Below are 18986 nucleotides of genomic sequence, written 5' to 3' on the forward strand. Positions count from 1 at the left end.
CTGAACTTGATCGATATCACGGCAAACGTTACCACAGTGCAGATTAATTCTATCGTGTCACTGAAAGAAAGACCATTCATTCATCGTAGCAATAAGGATAAATTGGCAATTAAAGAATTAGGACCACCGAAACCAAATTAAACATCAAACAAGAATCTACAAAGGGAGGGAAGTTGTATAAACAAGGATTTTCGAGGATTTGGTATGAGCGGAGAAAAAGGCTAGCCGGCTGCGAAGTAGCTGACGCTTTATTTTGCTCATTTACCGCTGCATTTTGTTCCATCGCGAGAGCATAACGGACATCGCATGGACAACTACAGGCGTCACTGAAATGTATCATCTCTCGGAGAAGGTGAAAAAACACGAAAGAGCAAAGATGCATATGGATAGTAGGGAGCAGTGTAATGTAAGGGAGAAATGTAATATGAGTAATGTAAGTAAGCAGTGTAATGTAAGTGAGCAGTGTAATGTAAGTGAGTAATTTGATATAAGTGAGCAGTGTAATACAAATGAGCAGTGTTCTATAAGTGAGTTGCGTAAACAGTGATTTATGTGACTTCAATTATTTCTTATTAAACTGAAATCAAAGTAAAACGTTTTTTTTTGTGGAAAAACCACATCCTGGCCTCAGTCTTCATTTGCTGCTGAATTGTTAACACGCATATAGAAACATAAGGAGAGCAAGAGATTGATTCTCAATGTCAGTTTCTTTTTAATTAATACTATAGTAGTTCAGTTCCCTTTACATCTTTAAGTAGCCGTTAATTTATCAATTGAATGGGTGACTTATCCTCATTAATCGAGCAAACATTTGCCCCCCCTGAGAGAATTGGCAGGAGCCGCCACTGCTTTGAACTGGATCAGAAGTTATTTATCTGAGAGAAGACAGTTTGTGAAGTTGGGTGGGTTTATGTCAGTTTTTGGGCATTGCTTTTAGGGTCCCTCAAGGATCAGTATTGGGTCCTAAGTTATTTAACTTATATATTAATTATATATTCCATGTAATTTCCATCTAAATTATTGAAATTTATATTATTTGCTGATGACACTAATATATTATATTCTAGTGATAATTATAATACACTTATAAATACAGTAAATAAAGAATTAGTAAAACAAAAAACATGGATGCATGTTAATAAATAATGTTCGAATTTAAATAAAACTAAAGTAATGATGTTTGGAAATTATAAAGAAAACTCAAAAGTATTAATAAGTATAGATGATACTGTAATAGAAAAAGTGTCAGAAATTAAATTCTTAGGAATCACTATTGACAGTAAATTAAGCTGGAAACCACACATCAGATACATACAAGGTAAAGTATCCATACTTCAAAAATGTGCAATTAGAATCATACATAAGGTGGGATATTTTGATCACACAAATATATTATTTTCTGCAATCCAGACAATTAAAACTTTTTGATTCAGTCGATTTTTATACTGCACAGCTCTTGTATAAAGCCAACAAAACTGAATCATTGGGTAATATTCAAAAGTTTTTTTACAGGAAGAGAGGGGGACTATAATCTGAGGGGATGTGGGAACCTTAAAGGAATAGTTCACCCAATAGTTCACGTGAGCGGTCCCCCCCGGAGCAGTCTCGTGGGTACCCCCCGGCCTGCAAGGGATGATGGGGGTATGTGACGAGTGGGGCGGGGCCGAGAGCCGTGGGAACAGAGCGAGGCCGGTGGAGTGATTGGAAATCAGTGACACCTGCGACACTCACCAGTCTCGAGTCCCACGGAGGAGATGGAAGGATATAAAATGGGAGCGACGACAGTGAAGGACGAGAGAGGACCAGGCCTGGATTTTAGTTGTGATTGGGTTTTGTTTGTGCGCGGCAGTCGTCCGTTTTGTTTATTTTGTAATTAAAGTTTCATTTTTATTGTCGGACGGTTCCCGCCTCCTTCTTCCTGTGAATATGAAGTTTTGTAGTGTTACATCAACGATCTCAGGTAACCAGTTTTGTTTGTTTTGATGTTAAAGTTTCGCGCTCTGGCACATTATATTCCGCGCGCTAGCAGAGAGATTCGTGGATTAATGCTTATCGGAGACGCGTGCCGTTTCAAACGATTCAGTTAGATTTGGTGAACTGGTTCAAGAAGATTCGCATTCGCGCATTATATTAATGTACTTTCGCGCTACAATAATGCGCTCTCGACATTTGACAGGGAAATAACGCCATAGGCTGACACTCCCTCTGAGTCAAAAACAAACCAATATCCCGGAGTAATTCATTTACTCAAACAGTACATTGACTAAACTGCTGTGAAGAGAGAACTGAAGATGAACACCGAGCCGAGCCAGATAACGAACGAACGATTGATGTGTGTAGTTATGTGTATCATAATTGCATTGTGTGTATGTGTATGTAGGTATGTGTGTATATATGTGTGCTGCGTGTGTATAATATATATATATATATATATATATATATATATATACAAACCCGATTCCAAAAAAGTTGGGACAGTGTACAAATTGTGAGGAATGGGTTAATTTACAGATCTCCTAAACTTATATTTTATTCACAATAGAATATAGATAACAATAGAATATTGGCTCATTTTGGATTTCTTGAGAGCTACACATTCCAAAAAAGTGGGGACAGGTAGCAATAAGAGGCCGGAAAAGTTAAATGTACATATAAGGAACAACTGAAGGACCAATTTGCAAATTATTAGGTCAATTGGCAACGTCATTGGGTATAAAAAGAGCCTCTCAGAGTGGCAGTGTCTCTCAGAAGTCAAGATGGGCAAAGGATGCTCCCATCAAGATGTCATTTCTTTCAGGGAAGAGTGTGTGTGTGTGTATGTGTGCATATTTGTCTGTAGTTATGTATAAGGTATATGTATGGATTCATATATATGTGAGATTAACTGTTCTAATTTTCTATTTATGTATCTTTATATGTTTTGTAATTTTTATTTTCTTTGCTCAAAATAAACTTACTACTACTACTACTACTACTAAAAAAAAATCGGAGTGCTCGTCTAATGGAGGCAAGCATTTTAATACAAAATCAGCAAAAGTGTCACCATGGATGGGGAGATTTATACATAGACACACAGATGATCTATGTCTATGGCAGCGGTGGATCCTGCGAAGTACGTACAAAAGATGATTGACAGATTTTATGGTGATGTACTGTATGAACTGGTTTCACTAATGACATGCTGTTCTGTGTTTCCTCAGTATGATTCAAGAGGTCCTCTGGTTTGTGGAAACACTGCAGTTGGTATCACATCCTTTGGTGACCGTGATCTCTGTAATGCAAATCTGAAACCTAATGTGTATACCAAGATATACTTGTATCTTGCAACTTGTATCGCTGTCCTCAGCTAAATGCTGAAGCGGACAAAGAGATACACCTTAACTGTTGGCAGTAAGCTAACTTCATTTATCTCTTTTGAAACGTTTCATATTAGCAAAACTGTCTGTGTCTGTCTTGAATGAATGACGTCCGCCAACGTCATTCATTTCATTGGATCACTTGCTGGTGACGATGCAGATTCCAGATGCGGGGAAGAAGCTGCTGATTGGCTGAGAAGCTTTCACTCAAAGCTTTCCTCTGGCTGTTTATTGGATGAACCGCTAGAATGAAAATCACTCACTACTCATAGGCCTGGGCCAAAATGGTAGCGCCACAGCTGATTGTCATTCCATATAATTAAATTATCTATCTATCTATCTATCTATCTATCTATCTATTTATAAATAAACAAAAGTTCAATAGAAGACTGTAAATACTGTAATTAGTGGACCTTAAAAAAGCATGCAGATCTTACAAAACGATTTCCTTACAAAAAACTAAATAAAACCCTTTTTTTCCAACAAATTTATTTGTTGTTAGATATACTGGTTGTTAAGTTGAGCTAACTAATGTCACATGGCAATTTCAGATTCTATGCTGTATTTAGGTGAAGAACAATCTGATTTACTTGTTAAAACCATACAGACTGATTACCTTAAAAAGATCAAGTAAGTGTTTCTCCAGTAGAGTGTGTTTCAATTATCCAGCTACCCATGGCACACAGGCATGTGGTAACATAACCAGAAAGACCACCAGTGCACCAACATCTGCAAATGTTGATTTTTATATAAAGCAGTGTACAGTCGTCTTATCACTTCTAGACCAATCCTCGACCAAAGGCTCTACTCTTCAGGACAATGGTAAAACCCTCAAAATGCAGCGATAACAGAAATTCTTTTAAAACCCAAACATAACAGAACATTAAAGATTACCAGAGCAGTCCTAATTTAACTTTTGGCAAAATAACAGTGCATTTCAACATTTACTTCTGAAGAAGCAAAGCATACTGGGAATAGAAACTATACTGAGAGAATCATTTTATCTTTCAGGATTTTCTAAGCAACAAATGCATAGTATGCTAATTGTACAGATCAATATATATTTTTACAATTAAAATCAACTAATTGTTTGTACATTATGTACAGTCAACTAAAAAGTGTGAGATATGAGCCAACCAAGTATAGCATGATACTTCCCAAGACAGTTCAACCTCAGATCATTGCTAACATGGGTAACACGTGGTGCTCAGACAAAACCCGACCAACTGTTACTTTTGGTTGGTGTCTTTTAATGCAGTGTGAATTGACCTTCAGAGATCTAATCACACGTAGCATGAGCCAGTCTGACTAAGCTCTTAAATGATTTCTCACGCCTAACATAATTTACAAGAAATATTATAATTTACATCATACGTGGAGGAGAATAGTCTACTTCTATTAAGACCACAAACCTAACACCTATCTTTTCCACCTCAGTGCTGCAAAATGAAAGCCACATCAAGCTGTAATAGAGGAAGTATGAGTGCTAATGGGGGGCTAAACCAGCCCACTATGCATTAAATACCACCATCAACACCACTGAGATCTTCAGCACTCCTGAGAAACCTTACAAGTACAGCATCATGATCATCTCTGTGCTTTTGCTAGTCACCATGCTACCAAATCTGAGTTTTCCAGGTAAGAAAATGCTGAAAAAAACTGACTTCAATTATGTCATCTACATTCATCAAATATATGGTATTTTAATGTTCATTTTATGCAATGTTAGCAATATGCTCTGTATTAGGTCAAGTCTACTTCTCACTTAACCAACCTAAACAATTCTTCTATATCTTAGCATCTGTGCAAGTGGGTATAGTGAACGGCACAGAAGCCAAACCTCATTCAAGACCCTACATGGTTTCGATTCAAAGAAATAAAAAACACATATGCGGTGGCTTCCTTGTGTCTGCACAATTTGTCATGACAGCTGCGCACTGCTTCAAATAGTAAGTTATTATTATTATTATTATTATTTTTGTCAGTTACAATTTCACTGCGAGTCAAAGAGAGCCCCATACTGCAGCAAAAGGTCATCACTTGGTTCAAATTCTTTGGAAATAACACAAAGTATAATAGTATCCAACCAAATGGGCCCACGACTCATACAGCCTCAAAAATAAAGGTTCTTGGCATTGATGGGTGTAAGATGAACCTTTATCATCAATGGAACTTTTCCACTGCACAAAGGGTTCTTTAGATTTTTTAAGATCATACTAAGAAAGATTGCTCTTTTAAGAAGCGTTTACTGAAAGGTTCTTTGGGGAATTATTAATGGCTCTTCAGTGGCATCACTTTTGGAATGTAGTGTGGGAAGTTCAACAAATATTGTTTTTACTTAAAGCTAAGTTTGTTTTTCTTCTTCTTCATCTTGACAGCGGAGACAAGCTGACAGTTGTGGTTGGAGCTCATGATTACACTAAAGGCTCTGGTCACATGGGTGTGAAATTCTACCACATCCACCCTGGGTATAAGCCTAGTCTGCTAAATGACATCATGCTACTTCAGGTAAATGACTCAGCTAGGTTTTTCAGAGCAAACTGCAATAAAGCAATACTGTTTTAACTATTTTTTTACGTTTTAACTAAAGTGAACGTACTACTCCCTTAGGCCTATTACACCTTGCACACAAATCTGATTTGGTTTCAAATCTGATATTAAGGACTGACTACTCAGTTCATTTTGCAAATCATCAAATGCTTTGATTCAAACATTGTTTCCCATACTAACAAAGTGATAAAACAAGCTACCTGAAACCTGATTGTTTAGACTGAGACACACTGAGAATTTGAATTTGGATTGGATTTCACAACACAATTGGATATGACTTGGATTGGGAATGTGGAAATATTATCGGTTTTCTCTTATGTTGTAATTACAAGATTTAAGATCAGAGATGCCACAAAATAAGATTTTTGTATCAACAAAGCCTTAGAGATCTGATCCCATATGCTGTTAACTGAACAATATTTACAATATTTAATTACTATTAATATTTTTTTACTTTTGTTTCATGTTTCAATTGTTTTAAAGCATATATGTAACAACTGTAAAAATACTAACATACCTAGTAAGCCAATTATCCTTAGAAGTAAACAAAATGTAAATAGAAAAAAAGTTGGTCAGCCAATTTGTATACATTTTTGGAAAACGATCCACATTAATGATTGAATTACTTGATGTAGCTAGATGAAAAAATCGAAAAGAGCAAGAACGTGAAGTTGATCTCCATACCAAAGAAAGATAAGGACATCAAGGCTAAGGTCAAATGCAGTGTTGCAGGATGGGGGAAGAAAAACAACAGTGATGTATCAAGTGCTAAGCTTATGGAGGTGGATGTCACCATCATTGACAACAAAGAATGTCAGAAGAAGTGGGGAAAAGATTACTCCACCTCACGTATGGTGTGTGCAGGCGGTCGTGGAGGATTTTGCCAGGTACAAATAATATTCTGTACAAATCACAAATCGTGAGACAGTTCAATTTTATTCACACCCTGCTCTTTTCTCAGGGGGATTCTGGAGGACCTTTGGTGTGCAATACTGACGCAGTCGGTGTGGTTTCATTCTATGAGAAAGACAACTGTAACTCACCTAGTCGACCAAATGTCTACACCAAGATTTCAAAATTTCTAAAATGGATAAATGCTATTCTTGAAGGTTTGAAGTAAGAACTTGATGAATAAACAATAATGTGCTCTGCTTGTGTGGATGAATTTTTAGAGATCATTTAATAATATAATAATAATCAATTTAATAAATCTTGATTGATGTGACAAACACCAAAAGTATGGTGTACATTTTAGGACATCCTCAGACCTCAGTCATTAAATGAAAAGGCATCATGCCTCAGACAAAAAATCGGACAAAACGGCATCACGCCTCGGACCGAAAAGCTTCAGGTCTCAGGCAAAATGATGTCAGGTGTTAGATCTCATACAATTAGGCATCAGACGAAATGGACTCAGACAAAAAGGCATCAGACGAAACGGACTCAGACAAAAGGCATCTTGAGACCTGACACCTGACTTCGTTTTTCCTGAGACCTGACGCTTTTCAGTCCGAGGCGTGATGCCGTTTTGTCCGATGACTGAAGCCTTTTAGTCTGAGGCATGACACCTTTTCATTTAATACCTGAGGTCTGAGGATGTCCTAAAATGTACACCGTACAAAAGTTTTTTTCTGTGGAAAGATGGTTTCAACTGTTCTCAGCAGGCCTAGTTTCCTGTGGGGGCCGAGCTGATTGCTTGTGGTCAGACACCCTGTGAGAAAGTCTAGTTTGCAGACTCATCTTAAAAATAAATTCTGATGCCTATGCAAGGTCATGAGACTCTCCACAGTTAAAAAAAAAAAAATAGTTGTGAGCTAACAGTCTTAAGTTTGTTTGTTTATTTATATAGCACAGTTTAATACAACTCACGTTGCCCAAAGTGCTTTACAGTCACAAGCTAAACAAAAAAATAACAAGAAAATGACAGAGATAGACATATCCAACTCACATAGACATACATAAACATTAACCCATTTAAAAGTGCTCTCCATTTGAATTTAAAAGATGTTGTTTTAACACAGCTTTGAACATGTGTAAAGATTTGACAGATCTAATAGATTGAGGGAGGTCATTCCACAATTTAGGGCCTGCTCGAGAAAAAGCTCTATCACCTCTATGTTTATATTTTGTCCCGGTAGTGCACAGCAGATGTTGATTTTCTGATCTCAGGGATCTAGAGGGGGTGTAGATTGCCACCAAACCGGACAAATACACAGGAGCTAGATTGTGCAAGGCCTTAAAGACAAGTACAAGGATTTTATAAATAATTCTACGTCGTACTGGCAGCCACTTTAAAGAAATTAATAACGGAGTCACAGATTCATATTTCTTTGCAGACTTGATCATTTTTGCAGCCGCATTTTGGATTTCCTGTAAACGCTGTAAAGTGCTCGAACATCAACTCCATAATAAAGGGAATTACAGTAATCCATTCGAGAAAAGACAATGGACGTAATTGCTCTCTCAAAATCTGAACTAGATAGAAATGGTTTAGTCTTAGCTAACAGACGTAAATTAAAAAAAACAAGATCTCACCACAGTGTTAATTTGTCTGTCCAACTTTAAATCACTATCCAGAACAAATCCCAAATTTTTTACATTAGATTTAACAAAACCAGTCAAAAAAGTTGCATTCAAGCACTGCAGCACCTCATTCTTTCTAGGGCCAAACACAATAACATCGGTTTTATTTACATTAAGCTTTAAAAAATTTGCAGCCATCCAATCCTTAACATCGTGTAAGCATGCTAATAAAGTGTCAAGTGAGTTTGAATTTAACTCACTCATAGGCAAATAAATCTGCCTATCATCAGCATAGCAATGGAATGACACTTTATATTTGCGAAAAATAGCCCCTAAAGGTAGCATATAAAGGGAGAACAGAATTAGAGCAAGAATTTAACCTTGTGGGACTCCCCAAGGAAGATGTAATCTTGAAGAATTACAGCCCCCAATATTAACAGAAAAAAATCTATCCGTGAGATACGATTTAAACCATTTGAGAACATTACCTTTTAGGCCAACCCAGTGTTCTAGGCGGTTGATCAAAATCTCATGGTCCACCATATCAAACGCTGCACTAAGGTCAAGCAGAATTAAAATAACATTATCGCCATTATCCAGTGAAACAAAGATGTCATTTAACACTTTGACCAACACTGTCTCAGTGCTGTGGCAGGACTTAAAGCCTGACTGAAATGGCTCACTAACTGAATTCACAGTGATGTGCTTGTAGCTGCTTAAATACCACTTTTTCTAAAACCTTGGCTAAAAAAGGTAAATTTGAGATCGGTCTAAAATTATTTGCATCCTCTATTGCCAAATTAGGCCTCTTTAATAATGGCAGAACTGTAGCATGCTTAAAAACTACTGGACAGGTGCCCTGGCTAAGGCATTTATTAGTCAGATTCAACACCGTAGTCCCTACACTAGCAAAAATCTGCTTAAAAAGATGAGGTGAAAAAACATAATTTTTAGATGACGAAGGCTTGAGATGTACAACAATATCCGCCAAAACTAAATTCTCTCCATTCTGTGCTACAAGGCACAGCCAGGTCAAAAGACAGAGTCACCAGTAGTTTCGGTATTGTAGAATATAGACCAACAATTTTATCATTAAAAAATTTCAAAAAGTCTTCACAAATCAGGATAGAGGGATCCGGATACCTAGTTTCCCTAGGGTTAATAACTGAATTTATAATCTTGAATAAAATTTTAGGTTCATTCACATTTTGCGTGATAACATTCGAGTAATACTTATGTTTAGCGTCTTTAGAGGCCTTCTGAAATGTCTGTAGCGATTCTCTGAATTATCTCATAATGGACCTGCAGTTTATGTTTTTTCCACCTCCTCTCAGCTTGTCGAGCATGTTGTCTAAGTGCCCGTAGGGGTTCGTTAACCCATGGCAAATGTTTAATTTTACCCCTTTTTGCTTTGAGAGGAGCAACATTATCTAAAATATCAGCATAAACAGAATTAAACAGTTCCAAAGACTCATCAACACTTAAATTCATCAAAGCCGTTTCAGATAAAATAGAATCACCATAGTCTTTGTACAGAGCAGAGAACTCAGCACCAGTTGAGGAACTGATTTCCGAGACCATATTTTTTCTGGCAGTGACTTTCTCATATTCTTATAAAAACATACATTGAACAACACTGTTTTATGGTCCGAAAACACTACCTCATCAATCATAATGTCCTGAATGTGCAGGAACCTGTTAACCTGCACCCCGACGCCCTCGTCCTCAAAGCCTCTCCCACACGCACATGCAAGTGATTATGAATAGATTAAATGAAACAGGACAAATTTAATCTTGACAAACTATGTATCATTATAAAGATCTAAGCCTCAAGCATCGACGACAGATTGCTGTTTTTCAATGGAAAGCTTATAAAGACTGTATTTGCTACATTTGTGTAAGCAGTACACAAAAAAAAAAATAAACATCGAAAACGCTGTACATACAAGATCCGTCGTAATAACGAGTCATAAACACATCCACAGCTGTAAATCCCGGTTTAGTTAGAAAGGTAAGGGTCCACTGAACGACATCTCATGAAGCACGTTTAGTCCAACGAAGCAATAACGTTGTAATATGGATCATAATTCCTTTGTTTTCATTTCATTTCTTCAGCTAGAGAATTGTTTGCGTCGGTTATGGAATAACTCACGGTCGAAAACTGCGTCTTGGTAGTAAAAACACGGCACGGTTTTGCAGCGTACAGTGTCACAAACAGAATGAGGCGATCCACCGGAAAAAAGAATGAATGAAAAATAGGCGGAAAATAGTTTATTTGAATTTGGCACTCTCTCCTCAGAGCTGGTGACGCGCTCTGACGCACCTGTCAGCTGATGGAGGCGGAACTTACAGCGATCGCAAATTCCTGTCTTTCTTTTTATTTTAGAGAGTTTTTATATATGTGAGAGTGTGTTTTATGTTGAATGTGAATGTATGTGCATGATTACCATCTGTTTGAGTGCAAATCAGCCCAAATCAGCTCGCTATTACTGAATGGTCACGGCTATCAAAGTGAACGCGTCTATTTGAATAGGGAGAGTGGATTATTTACTTCGGCACATTTGTGTTATTACCATCAGTGTTGGGGAGTAACTAGTTACATGTAACGGCGTTACGTAATTTAATTACAAAATTATTGTAACTGTAATTAGTTACAGTTACTACGAAACAATGAGTAATTAAATTACAGTTACTTATGAAATTTTTTACGATTACAAAGGGGATTACATTTGAATATTTACACACATCCACATACAGATTTAACTGATTTCTTTCCCAAATTGCACTGACTATTCTGAGACATACCGGCCTAATAATTTCCGGGATGTGGAAATACAGTCTGGTTCGTAGAATCCAGTCATAAAAACGGAATGCCTAACGCGGACGGAATATCCCACATTTTGGATGACTAAATCAAAAGTAGGTCAGTACACTTGAATCAAAACATGACATGGACTAGTGTCTGTGAATATTAAGCCCCAAAAATGCAATATATGACTTGCACATTCTGCCTGTCTGTGGAAATCAGGTGCGGACTGGACACCGGGAGAACCGGGACAATTCCCGGTGGCCTGGCAGCCGATTTTGCCCCACTATTTAATATCATTATTGTATAATTGCCTGCCGAATGTACTAAAGCGATCATTTGTGAATCCGCCATTTGATAATTAAATCTCTAATAAGTCATGAATTGTCATGACTCGCGCGCTCTCCGCGCCTCCGCCAAACGGTTTGGATCAGACTCAGAGTAATCAATGCGAGAGAGAGAGAGAGAGAGAGAGAGAGAGAGAGAGAGAGAGAGAATAGAGTGGACTGTGGAAGCGCACAGCTGGAGCAGAGAAGCAGAACTACTGTTCAGGGTTTCAGGTCAGTTTCATCTGTAAAGACGCTTTTTTGTCTTTGTTTTTTTATTTATTTAATCATCAGTCATCACTCAAAATACTATATAAAGGACATCATTATTATCTGTTGTAATGTTACAGTAGTAATTTAGCTGAAAAAAATTCAGATTTTTTTTTATAGGTTTAGGGGGAGCTACGACAGACAACAACACAACCCTTACGAAAATTAACATTTTAATATTTAACTATAAATCCAGAGAAAATGGTTACTATTGTTTAACTGTGGTAACCAAAAATGTACAATTATTTTACAAATGTATTTATTTAAAAATAAAAAAACAAGGTTATTTTACTTTTATATAGGCTAATAAAAGCATGGTTAATTTTTGTAAGGGAAAAACATGACTAGTCTACAGTATTAGGATTTTTCTATAAAGATATTGTAGTATTGTAGAGTATTGTATTGTAAAGTATAGTTTTGTTCAATCTTGAGTATTAAAGTCATGAGAGAGATGGATAACAGGGCAAAATAAAGAGACTGAAGAGAAAAATGGAAGTGAAGGTGCAGTTCAGGAGAGAACTTTTAATTATTTTGCATGTCCCCAAATTTAAGATTTAAACCTTTTTTATGTCAGGTCCATACAAAAAATAGTTTTGTCCATGAATTTGTTTGTATGAGTTTGAATTTTCCAGTCTGAATTCTTTTCCCAGTCCCCCCTCCTGTAAATTAATGGCAAAGACATGGTTTCATTTACTACACATAGGCCTACTGAAGCTCGCAGTGTTTTCAACCTCTGCCGCCTCAATATAGGAGTACACGAGCACATAAACATAATTCCTAGAACTGCTTTGCGTCACTTCATGTGCATTTTACTTATTTTGAGAAACTATCATCATATACAAAGAGACAGCAGTTTAAAAAAAACACCAATGTTTCAGGAGTTTAGTACAAAGAATACGTCTTAGATAACTGTATTGAAGTTGATGTATATGCTTTTATTTATTATTCTTTATTTTCACAAATTTAGAAAAGTAATCAAAAAGTACTCAAAAGTAATTAGTTACATTACTTTAATAATTGAAAAAGTTACACTACTATTACATTTTAAACAGGGTAACTTGTAATCTGTAACCTATTACATTTCCAAAGTAACCTTCCCAACACTGATTACCATCTGTATAAGTGGCCATCAGCACATCAGCACTTATTTGCATCGTAATTCATTGTAAAATATGCATCTCTAGCAATCTCAGGATGTTCTATATTGGCAAACAATGTTAAATCTTTTTTTATTTTTTTTTATTATTCTTATTTTTCTTACTCAAATTATTCTTATTGTATTTTTCTACTGCTCAAATAAATCATTTATATGATGTCTAAGTTTATGTCTAGTGTTTTATAATTGAAAAAAAACTATGCAGTGGTATGTTTACTGACTAAATAGTTTGTAGAAGCCCTCAATACTATTGGGAAATATATTTTCTTATATTTGGGGGGGGGGGTGGGGAGTGTAGACATAGTCTCAGAAAAATATTTGCAGTAGTCTCATTTTTCATGATATTTTATTCCGATTTGAAATAGAAACTCATGAGACATGTGGCTTTCAACCCATTACTTTTCTAGATTGCTCCAGGACTTATTTCATGTATATTTATATCAAATAAAAAAATATTTAAGAGTGGTAAAAGAAATTCAAAAAAATAAACATCGAAAACGCTGTACATACAAGATCCGTCGTAATAACGAGTCATAAACACATCCACAGCTGTAAATCCCGGTTTAGTTAGAAAGGTAAGGGTCCACTGAACGACATCTCATGAAGCACGTTTAGTCCAACGAAGCAATAACGTTGTAATATGGATCATAATTCCTTTGTTTTCATTTCATTTCTTCAGCTAGAGAATTGTTTGCGTCGGTTATGGAATAACTCACAGTCGAAAACTGCGTCTTGGTAGTAAAAACACGGCACGGTTTTGCAGCGTACAGTGTCACAAACAGAATGAGGCGATCCACCGGAAAAAAGAATGAATGAAAAATAGGCGGAAAATAGTTTATTTGAATTTGGCACTCTCTCCTCAGAGCTGGTGATGCGCTCTGACGCACCTGTCAGCTGATGGAGGCGGAACTTACAGCGATCGCAAATTCCTGTCTTTCTTTTTATTTTAGAGAGTTTTTATATATGTGAGAGTGTGTTTTATGTTGAATGTGAATGTATGTGCATGATTACCATCTGTTTGAGTGCAAATCAGCCCAAATCAGCTCGCTATTACTGAATGGTCACGGCTATCAAAGTGAACGCGTCTATTTGAATAGGGAGAGTGGATTATTTACTTCGGCACATTTGTGTTATTACCATCAGTGTTGGGGAGTAACTAGTTACATGTAACGGCGTTACGTAATTTAATTACAAAATTATTGTAACTGTAATTAGTTACAGTTACTACGAAACAATGAGTAATTAAATTACAGTTACTTATGAAATTTTTTACGATTACAAAGGGGATTACATTTGAATATTTACACACATCCACATACAGATTTAACTGATTTCTTTCCCAAATTGCACTGACTATTCTGAGACATACCGGCCTAATAATTTCCGGGATGCGGAAATACAGTCTGGTTCGTAGAATCCAGTCATAAAAACGGAATGCCTAACGCGGACGGAATATCCCACATTTTGGATGACTAAATCAAAAGTAGGTCAGTACACTTGAATCAAAACATGACATGGACTAGTGTCTGTGAATATTAAGCCCCAAAAATGCAATATATGACTTGCACATTCTGCCTGTCTGTGGAAATCAGGTGCGGACTGGACACCGGGAGAACCGGGACAATTCCCGGTGGCCTGGCAGCCGATTTTGCCCCACTATTTAATATCATTATTGTATAATTGCCTGCCGAATGTACTAAAGCGATCATTTGTGAATCCGCCATTTGATAATTAAATCTCTAATAAGTCATGAATTGTCATGACTCGCGCGCTCTCCGCGCCTCCGCCAAACGGTTTGGATCAGACTCAGAGTAATCAATGCGAGAGAGAGAGAGAGAGAGAGAGAGAGAGAGAGAGAGAATAGAGTGGACTGTGGAAGCGCACAGCTGGAGCAGAGAAGCAGAACTACTGTTCAGGGTTTCAGGTCAGTTTCATCTGTAAAGACGCTTTTTTGTCTTTGTTTTTTTATTTATTTAATCATCAGTCATCACTCAAAATACTATATAAAGGACATCATTATTATCTGTTGTAATGTTACAGTAGTAATTTAGCTGAAAAAAATTCAGATTTTTTTTTATAGGTTTAGGGGGAGCTACGACAGACAACAACACAACCCTTACGAAAATTAACATTTTAATATTTAACTATAAATCCAGAGAAAATGGTTACTATTGTTTAACTGTGGTAACCAAAAATGTACAATTATTTTACAAATGTATTTATTTAAAAATAAAAAAACAAGGTTATTTTACTTTTATATAGGCTAATAAAAGCATGGTTAATTTTTGTAAGGGAAAAACATGACTAGTCTACAGTATTAGGATTTTTCTATAAAGATATTGTAGTATTGTAGAGTATTGTATTGTATAGTATAGTTTTGTTCAATCTTGAGTATTAAAGTCATGAGAGAGATGGATAACAGGGCAAAATAAAGAGACTGAAGAGAAAAATGGAAGTGAAGATGCAGTTCAGGAGAGAACTTTTAATTATTTTGCATGTCCCCAAATTTAAGATTTAAACCTTTTTTATGTCAGGTCCATACAAAAAATAGTTTTGTCCATGAATTTGTTTGTATGAGTTTGAATTTTCCAGTCTGAATTCTTTTCCCAGTCCCCCCTCCTGTAAATTAATGGCAAAGACATGGTTTCATTTACTACACATAGGCCTACTGAAGCTCGCAGTGTTTTCAACCTCTGCCGCCTCAATATAGGAGTACACGAGCACATAAACATAATTTCTAGAACTGTTCTGTGTCACTTCATGTGTATTTTACTTATTTTGAGAAACTATCATCATATACAAAGAGACAGAAGTTTAAAAAAAACACCAATGTTTCAGGAGTTTAGTACAAAGAATACGTCTTAGATAACTGTATTGAAGTTGATGTATATGCTTTTATTTATTATTCTTTATTTTCACAAATTTAGAAAAGTAATCAAAAAGTACTCAAAAGTAATTAGTTACATTACTTTAATAATTGAAAAAGTTACACTACTATTACATTTTAAACAGGGTAACTTGTAATCTGTAACCTATTACATTTCCAAAGTAACCTTCCCAACACTGATTACCATCTGTATAAGTGGCCATCAGCACATCAGCACTTATTTGCATCGTAATTCATTGTAAAATATGCATCTCTAGCAATCTCAGGATGTTCTATATTGGCAAACAATGTTAAATCTTTTTTTATTTTTTTTTATTATTCTTATTTTTCTTACTCAAATTATTCTTATTGTATTTTTCTACTGCTCAAATAAATCATTTATATGATGTCTAAGTTTATGTCTAGTGTTTTATAATTGAAAAAAAACTATGCAGTGGTATGTTTACTGACTAAATAGTTTGTAGAAGCCCTCAATACTATTGGGAAATATATTTTCTTATATTTGGGGGGGGGGGTGGGGAGTGTAGACATAGTCTCAGAAAAATATTTGCAGTAGTCTCATTTTTCATGATATTTTATTCCGATTTGAAATAGAAACTCATGAGACATGTGGCTTTCAACCCATTACTTTTCTAGATTGCTCCAGGACTTATTTCATGTATATTTATATCAAATAAAAAAATATTTAAGAGTGGTAAAAGAAATTCAAGGCAATTTAGTGTGTACAACTTTTAATATTTTTGAGCATTATCAAATCTGGTTGATAAAAAGTGAAGCCCAAAGGGTCTTCTTTCTAAAGACACCACAATTATGTTTGTAACACACTGAAGTAGGAAACTATTACAATTATAAGTTAGTTAGAGCACTTTCAGCTGTGAGTCCCATAATGGGGGGTGCTGGCTAACAGGTTAAAAGATAAAACAAGATCCAATGTGTGGTCCAACTTATGAGTTGGCCCTTTTACCCACTGTATCAGATCAAAAGAGTCAATCATATTTACAAACTCTCTGGAAACCACATCCTGCCCACAGCACAGGTGTACATTAAAGTCCCCAATAATTAAAAAACTATCGAACTGTGTAATCAGCCTACTCACAAAATCAGAAAATTCATTCATAAAATCCTTATTTGGCTTTGGAGGACGATACACAAGAGCCACTAGCACAGGATTAGTCAACATTATCTGAAACGTTTGTAGTTCAAAGCTATTATAAATTTCAGTAGAGATCGTCCGGCATCCGATATCATCTTTAAAAATAGACATAAGGCCCCCACCTCGCCCAGTTAACCTAGGAGAATTATAATAGGAGTAACCCAATGGTAAAAGGTCAGCCAACGGAGTAATATCTCCTACCTTTAACCATGTTTCCGACAAAAAAAGGAAATCCAATTTATTGTTCATGATAAAATCGTTAAGTATAAAAGTTTTGTTTCCCACGGATCGAACATTGAGTGAAGCCATTTGCATTGTGGCATTTTCTTTGGTCATTTGCTGCTCGATGCAGACGGAGCGAAGATTCAGCAGCTCAATGCCTCTCGTACAGACACGTGACTATCCCGATTTTCTCACAAAGGCCGCGCCATCAGGAAGTATTGGGTGAATCCAGCCACGCACGCCAGTCGTGAAGCGCCGACAAATTTTACGGTTAACATCCCTCCTATCCGCAAGCATTGATCCTGGACGAAATACGGCACTCAATTTTCTGCCATCAATGGCCCGTTTCAGTTTTACAATAACACCACTGCGTTTTCCTCGCTTCCTACATCGGCGTCTTCGATGAGCACCGGAGGAGGAGCGGCACAGGTGCACGGGAATGTTCTCCAACAGGTACTGAGGGATAAAACCCGATCCCTTAAAATCATCTTTAGAAGCAGCATTCACAGTTGCCTGGATCGTTAGCAGTTGAGTCCTGTCATAAATAAATAATGAAGATGCATATTGAGTAAAACAGGTTATCAATAACAGGAACAAAACAAAGACGAACAAAACAGGTAGATGGCATGCCATGAACACCGGCGCCATCTTGACTCCCTCTTAAGTAAATATGCATAAAATATTGAGTCTGCAAAAAACAACAAAAAAAAACAACTATTTTCACACAGGTTTCCCGAAACATTGTTCAGACATCTCTGCCCAAACTAACACCAATGATTGAACCACTGTTGCTATGTTAGGCTGGTCAGGGTTTTCAAGCAAGTGAGCAATGTTTTTACAAACAGAACAGGAAAATCAACCTATAAAATTGTACTATTTATTGAGTAATGGGTGATTCACCAATTCAAAAATAAATGTCGCAATTTACTGACCCTCATGACTTAATTTTTCTGTGCAAATTGTCTATATGATGAACATTTTGAGTGAGGTCCAGTGTTAATTTTGTACTGCATTGACTTTCATTGTATGGAAAAGCTGTGGTTTGCTGTGCAAAGGGAGGCTTGCTCTTTTACATTAGTAAAATACAGTAGTTTAAAAGTCAGTGACACATTTTCAATTTTCCACAAGCACAATGACAGGCTTCACTGCTATTCTGTTTGCCACAGTTGAGACCACACTGCACATCACAGGTTGCATCTTTCATTAGTAATTCTTAACCTTTACACATTGAATTTTTGCCATTAAAGGGACTATTGTTTGAGTTTATAGTTATCTCTGTATTGTTTTTCTCAATAGTTGTGGTTGGAGATGACATAATCAATGGGAAAAAAAGCTTCAAAAAATTCCTTGCAATTCATGGTCTCCGTGCAGAACAATAAACAGCATCTATGTGGAGGATTTCTGATATATCCTCAATATGTGCTGATGTGTGTGAAAATCCCACATCAGCATTACAGTGTTAAAAGCAATACCCAGTGCTTGGTTGCTGGACTGGGTTCCACTAAACAGCGTAAAGTTGTTAATGACCTTTTGGCCTTGAATGTAACAACTGTTGACATCCGGGACTGCAAGAAAGCATGGAAGAAATACAAAGAAAACATCACACAAGTTCCACCAAAACGCCATCTGTGCTGGAGGATATAAACAAAACAGTGGAGTGTGCTCAGTTAATAAACATAATGGAGAGAGTGGGGCAAGTTGTCACTATGTCTATAAGTGTATAAACTATAAGGTTTT

The 18986-nt window shown here is 36.4% G+C and overlaps 1 protein-coding gene across 1 annotated transcript; it reads left to right on the forward strand.

Moving 5' to 3' along the window:
* Positions 1 to 4852: 4852 nt before the first annotated feature.
* LOC132159867 (mast cell protease 1A-like) lies at positions 4853 to 18667 on the forward strand (the record flags this gene model as incomplete). Its single annotated transcript, XM_059569503.1, has 6 exons — positions 4853 to 4994; positions 5155 to 5305; positions 5735 to 5864; positions 6542 to 6793; positions 6868 to 7015; positions 18546 to 18667. Coding segments are annotated over 6 exons (906 nt in total), but the record flags the coding sequence as incomplete, so codon positions are not given.
* Positions 18668 to 18986: the final 319 nt, after the last annotated feature.

The sequence above is a fragment of the Carassius carassius genome, chromosome 16 (genome assembly GCF_963082965.1).
Source record: "Carassius carassius chromosome 16, fCarCar2.1, whole genome shotgun sequence".
In the NCBI taxonomy this organism is placed as follows: Eukaryota; Metazoa; Chordata; class Actinopteri; order Cypriniformes; family Cyprinidae; genus Carassius; species Carassius carassius.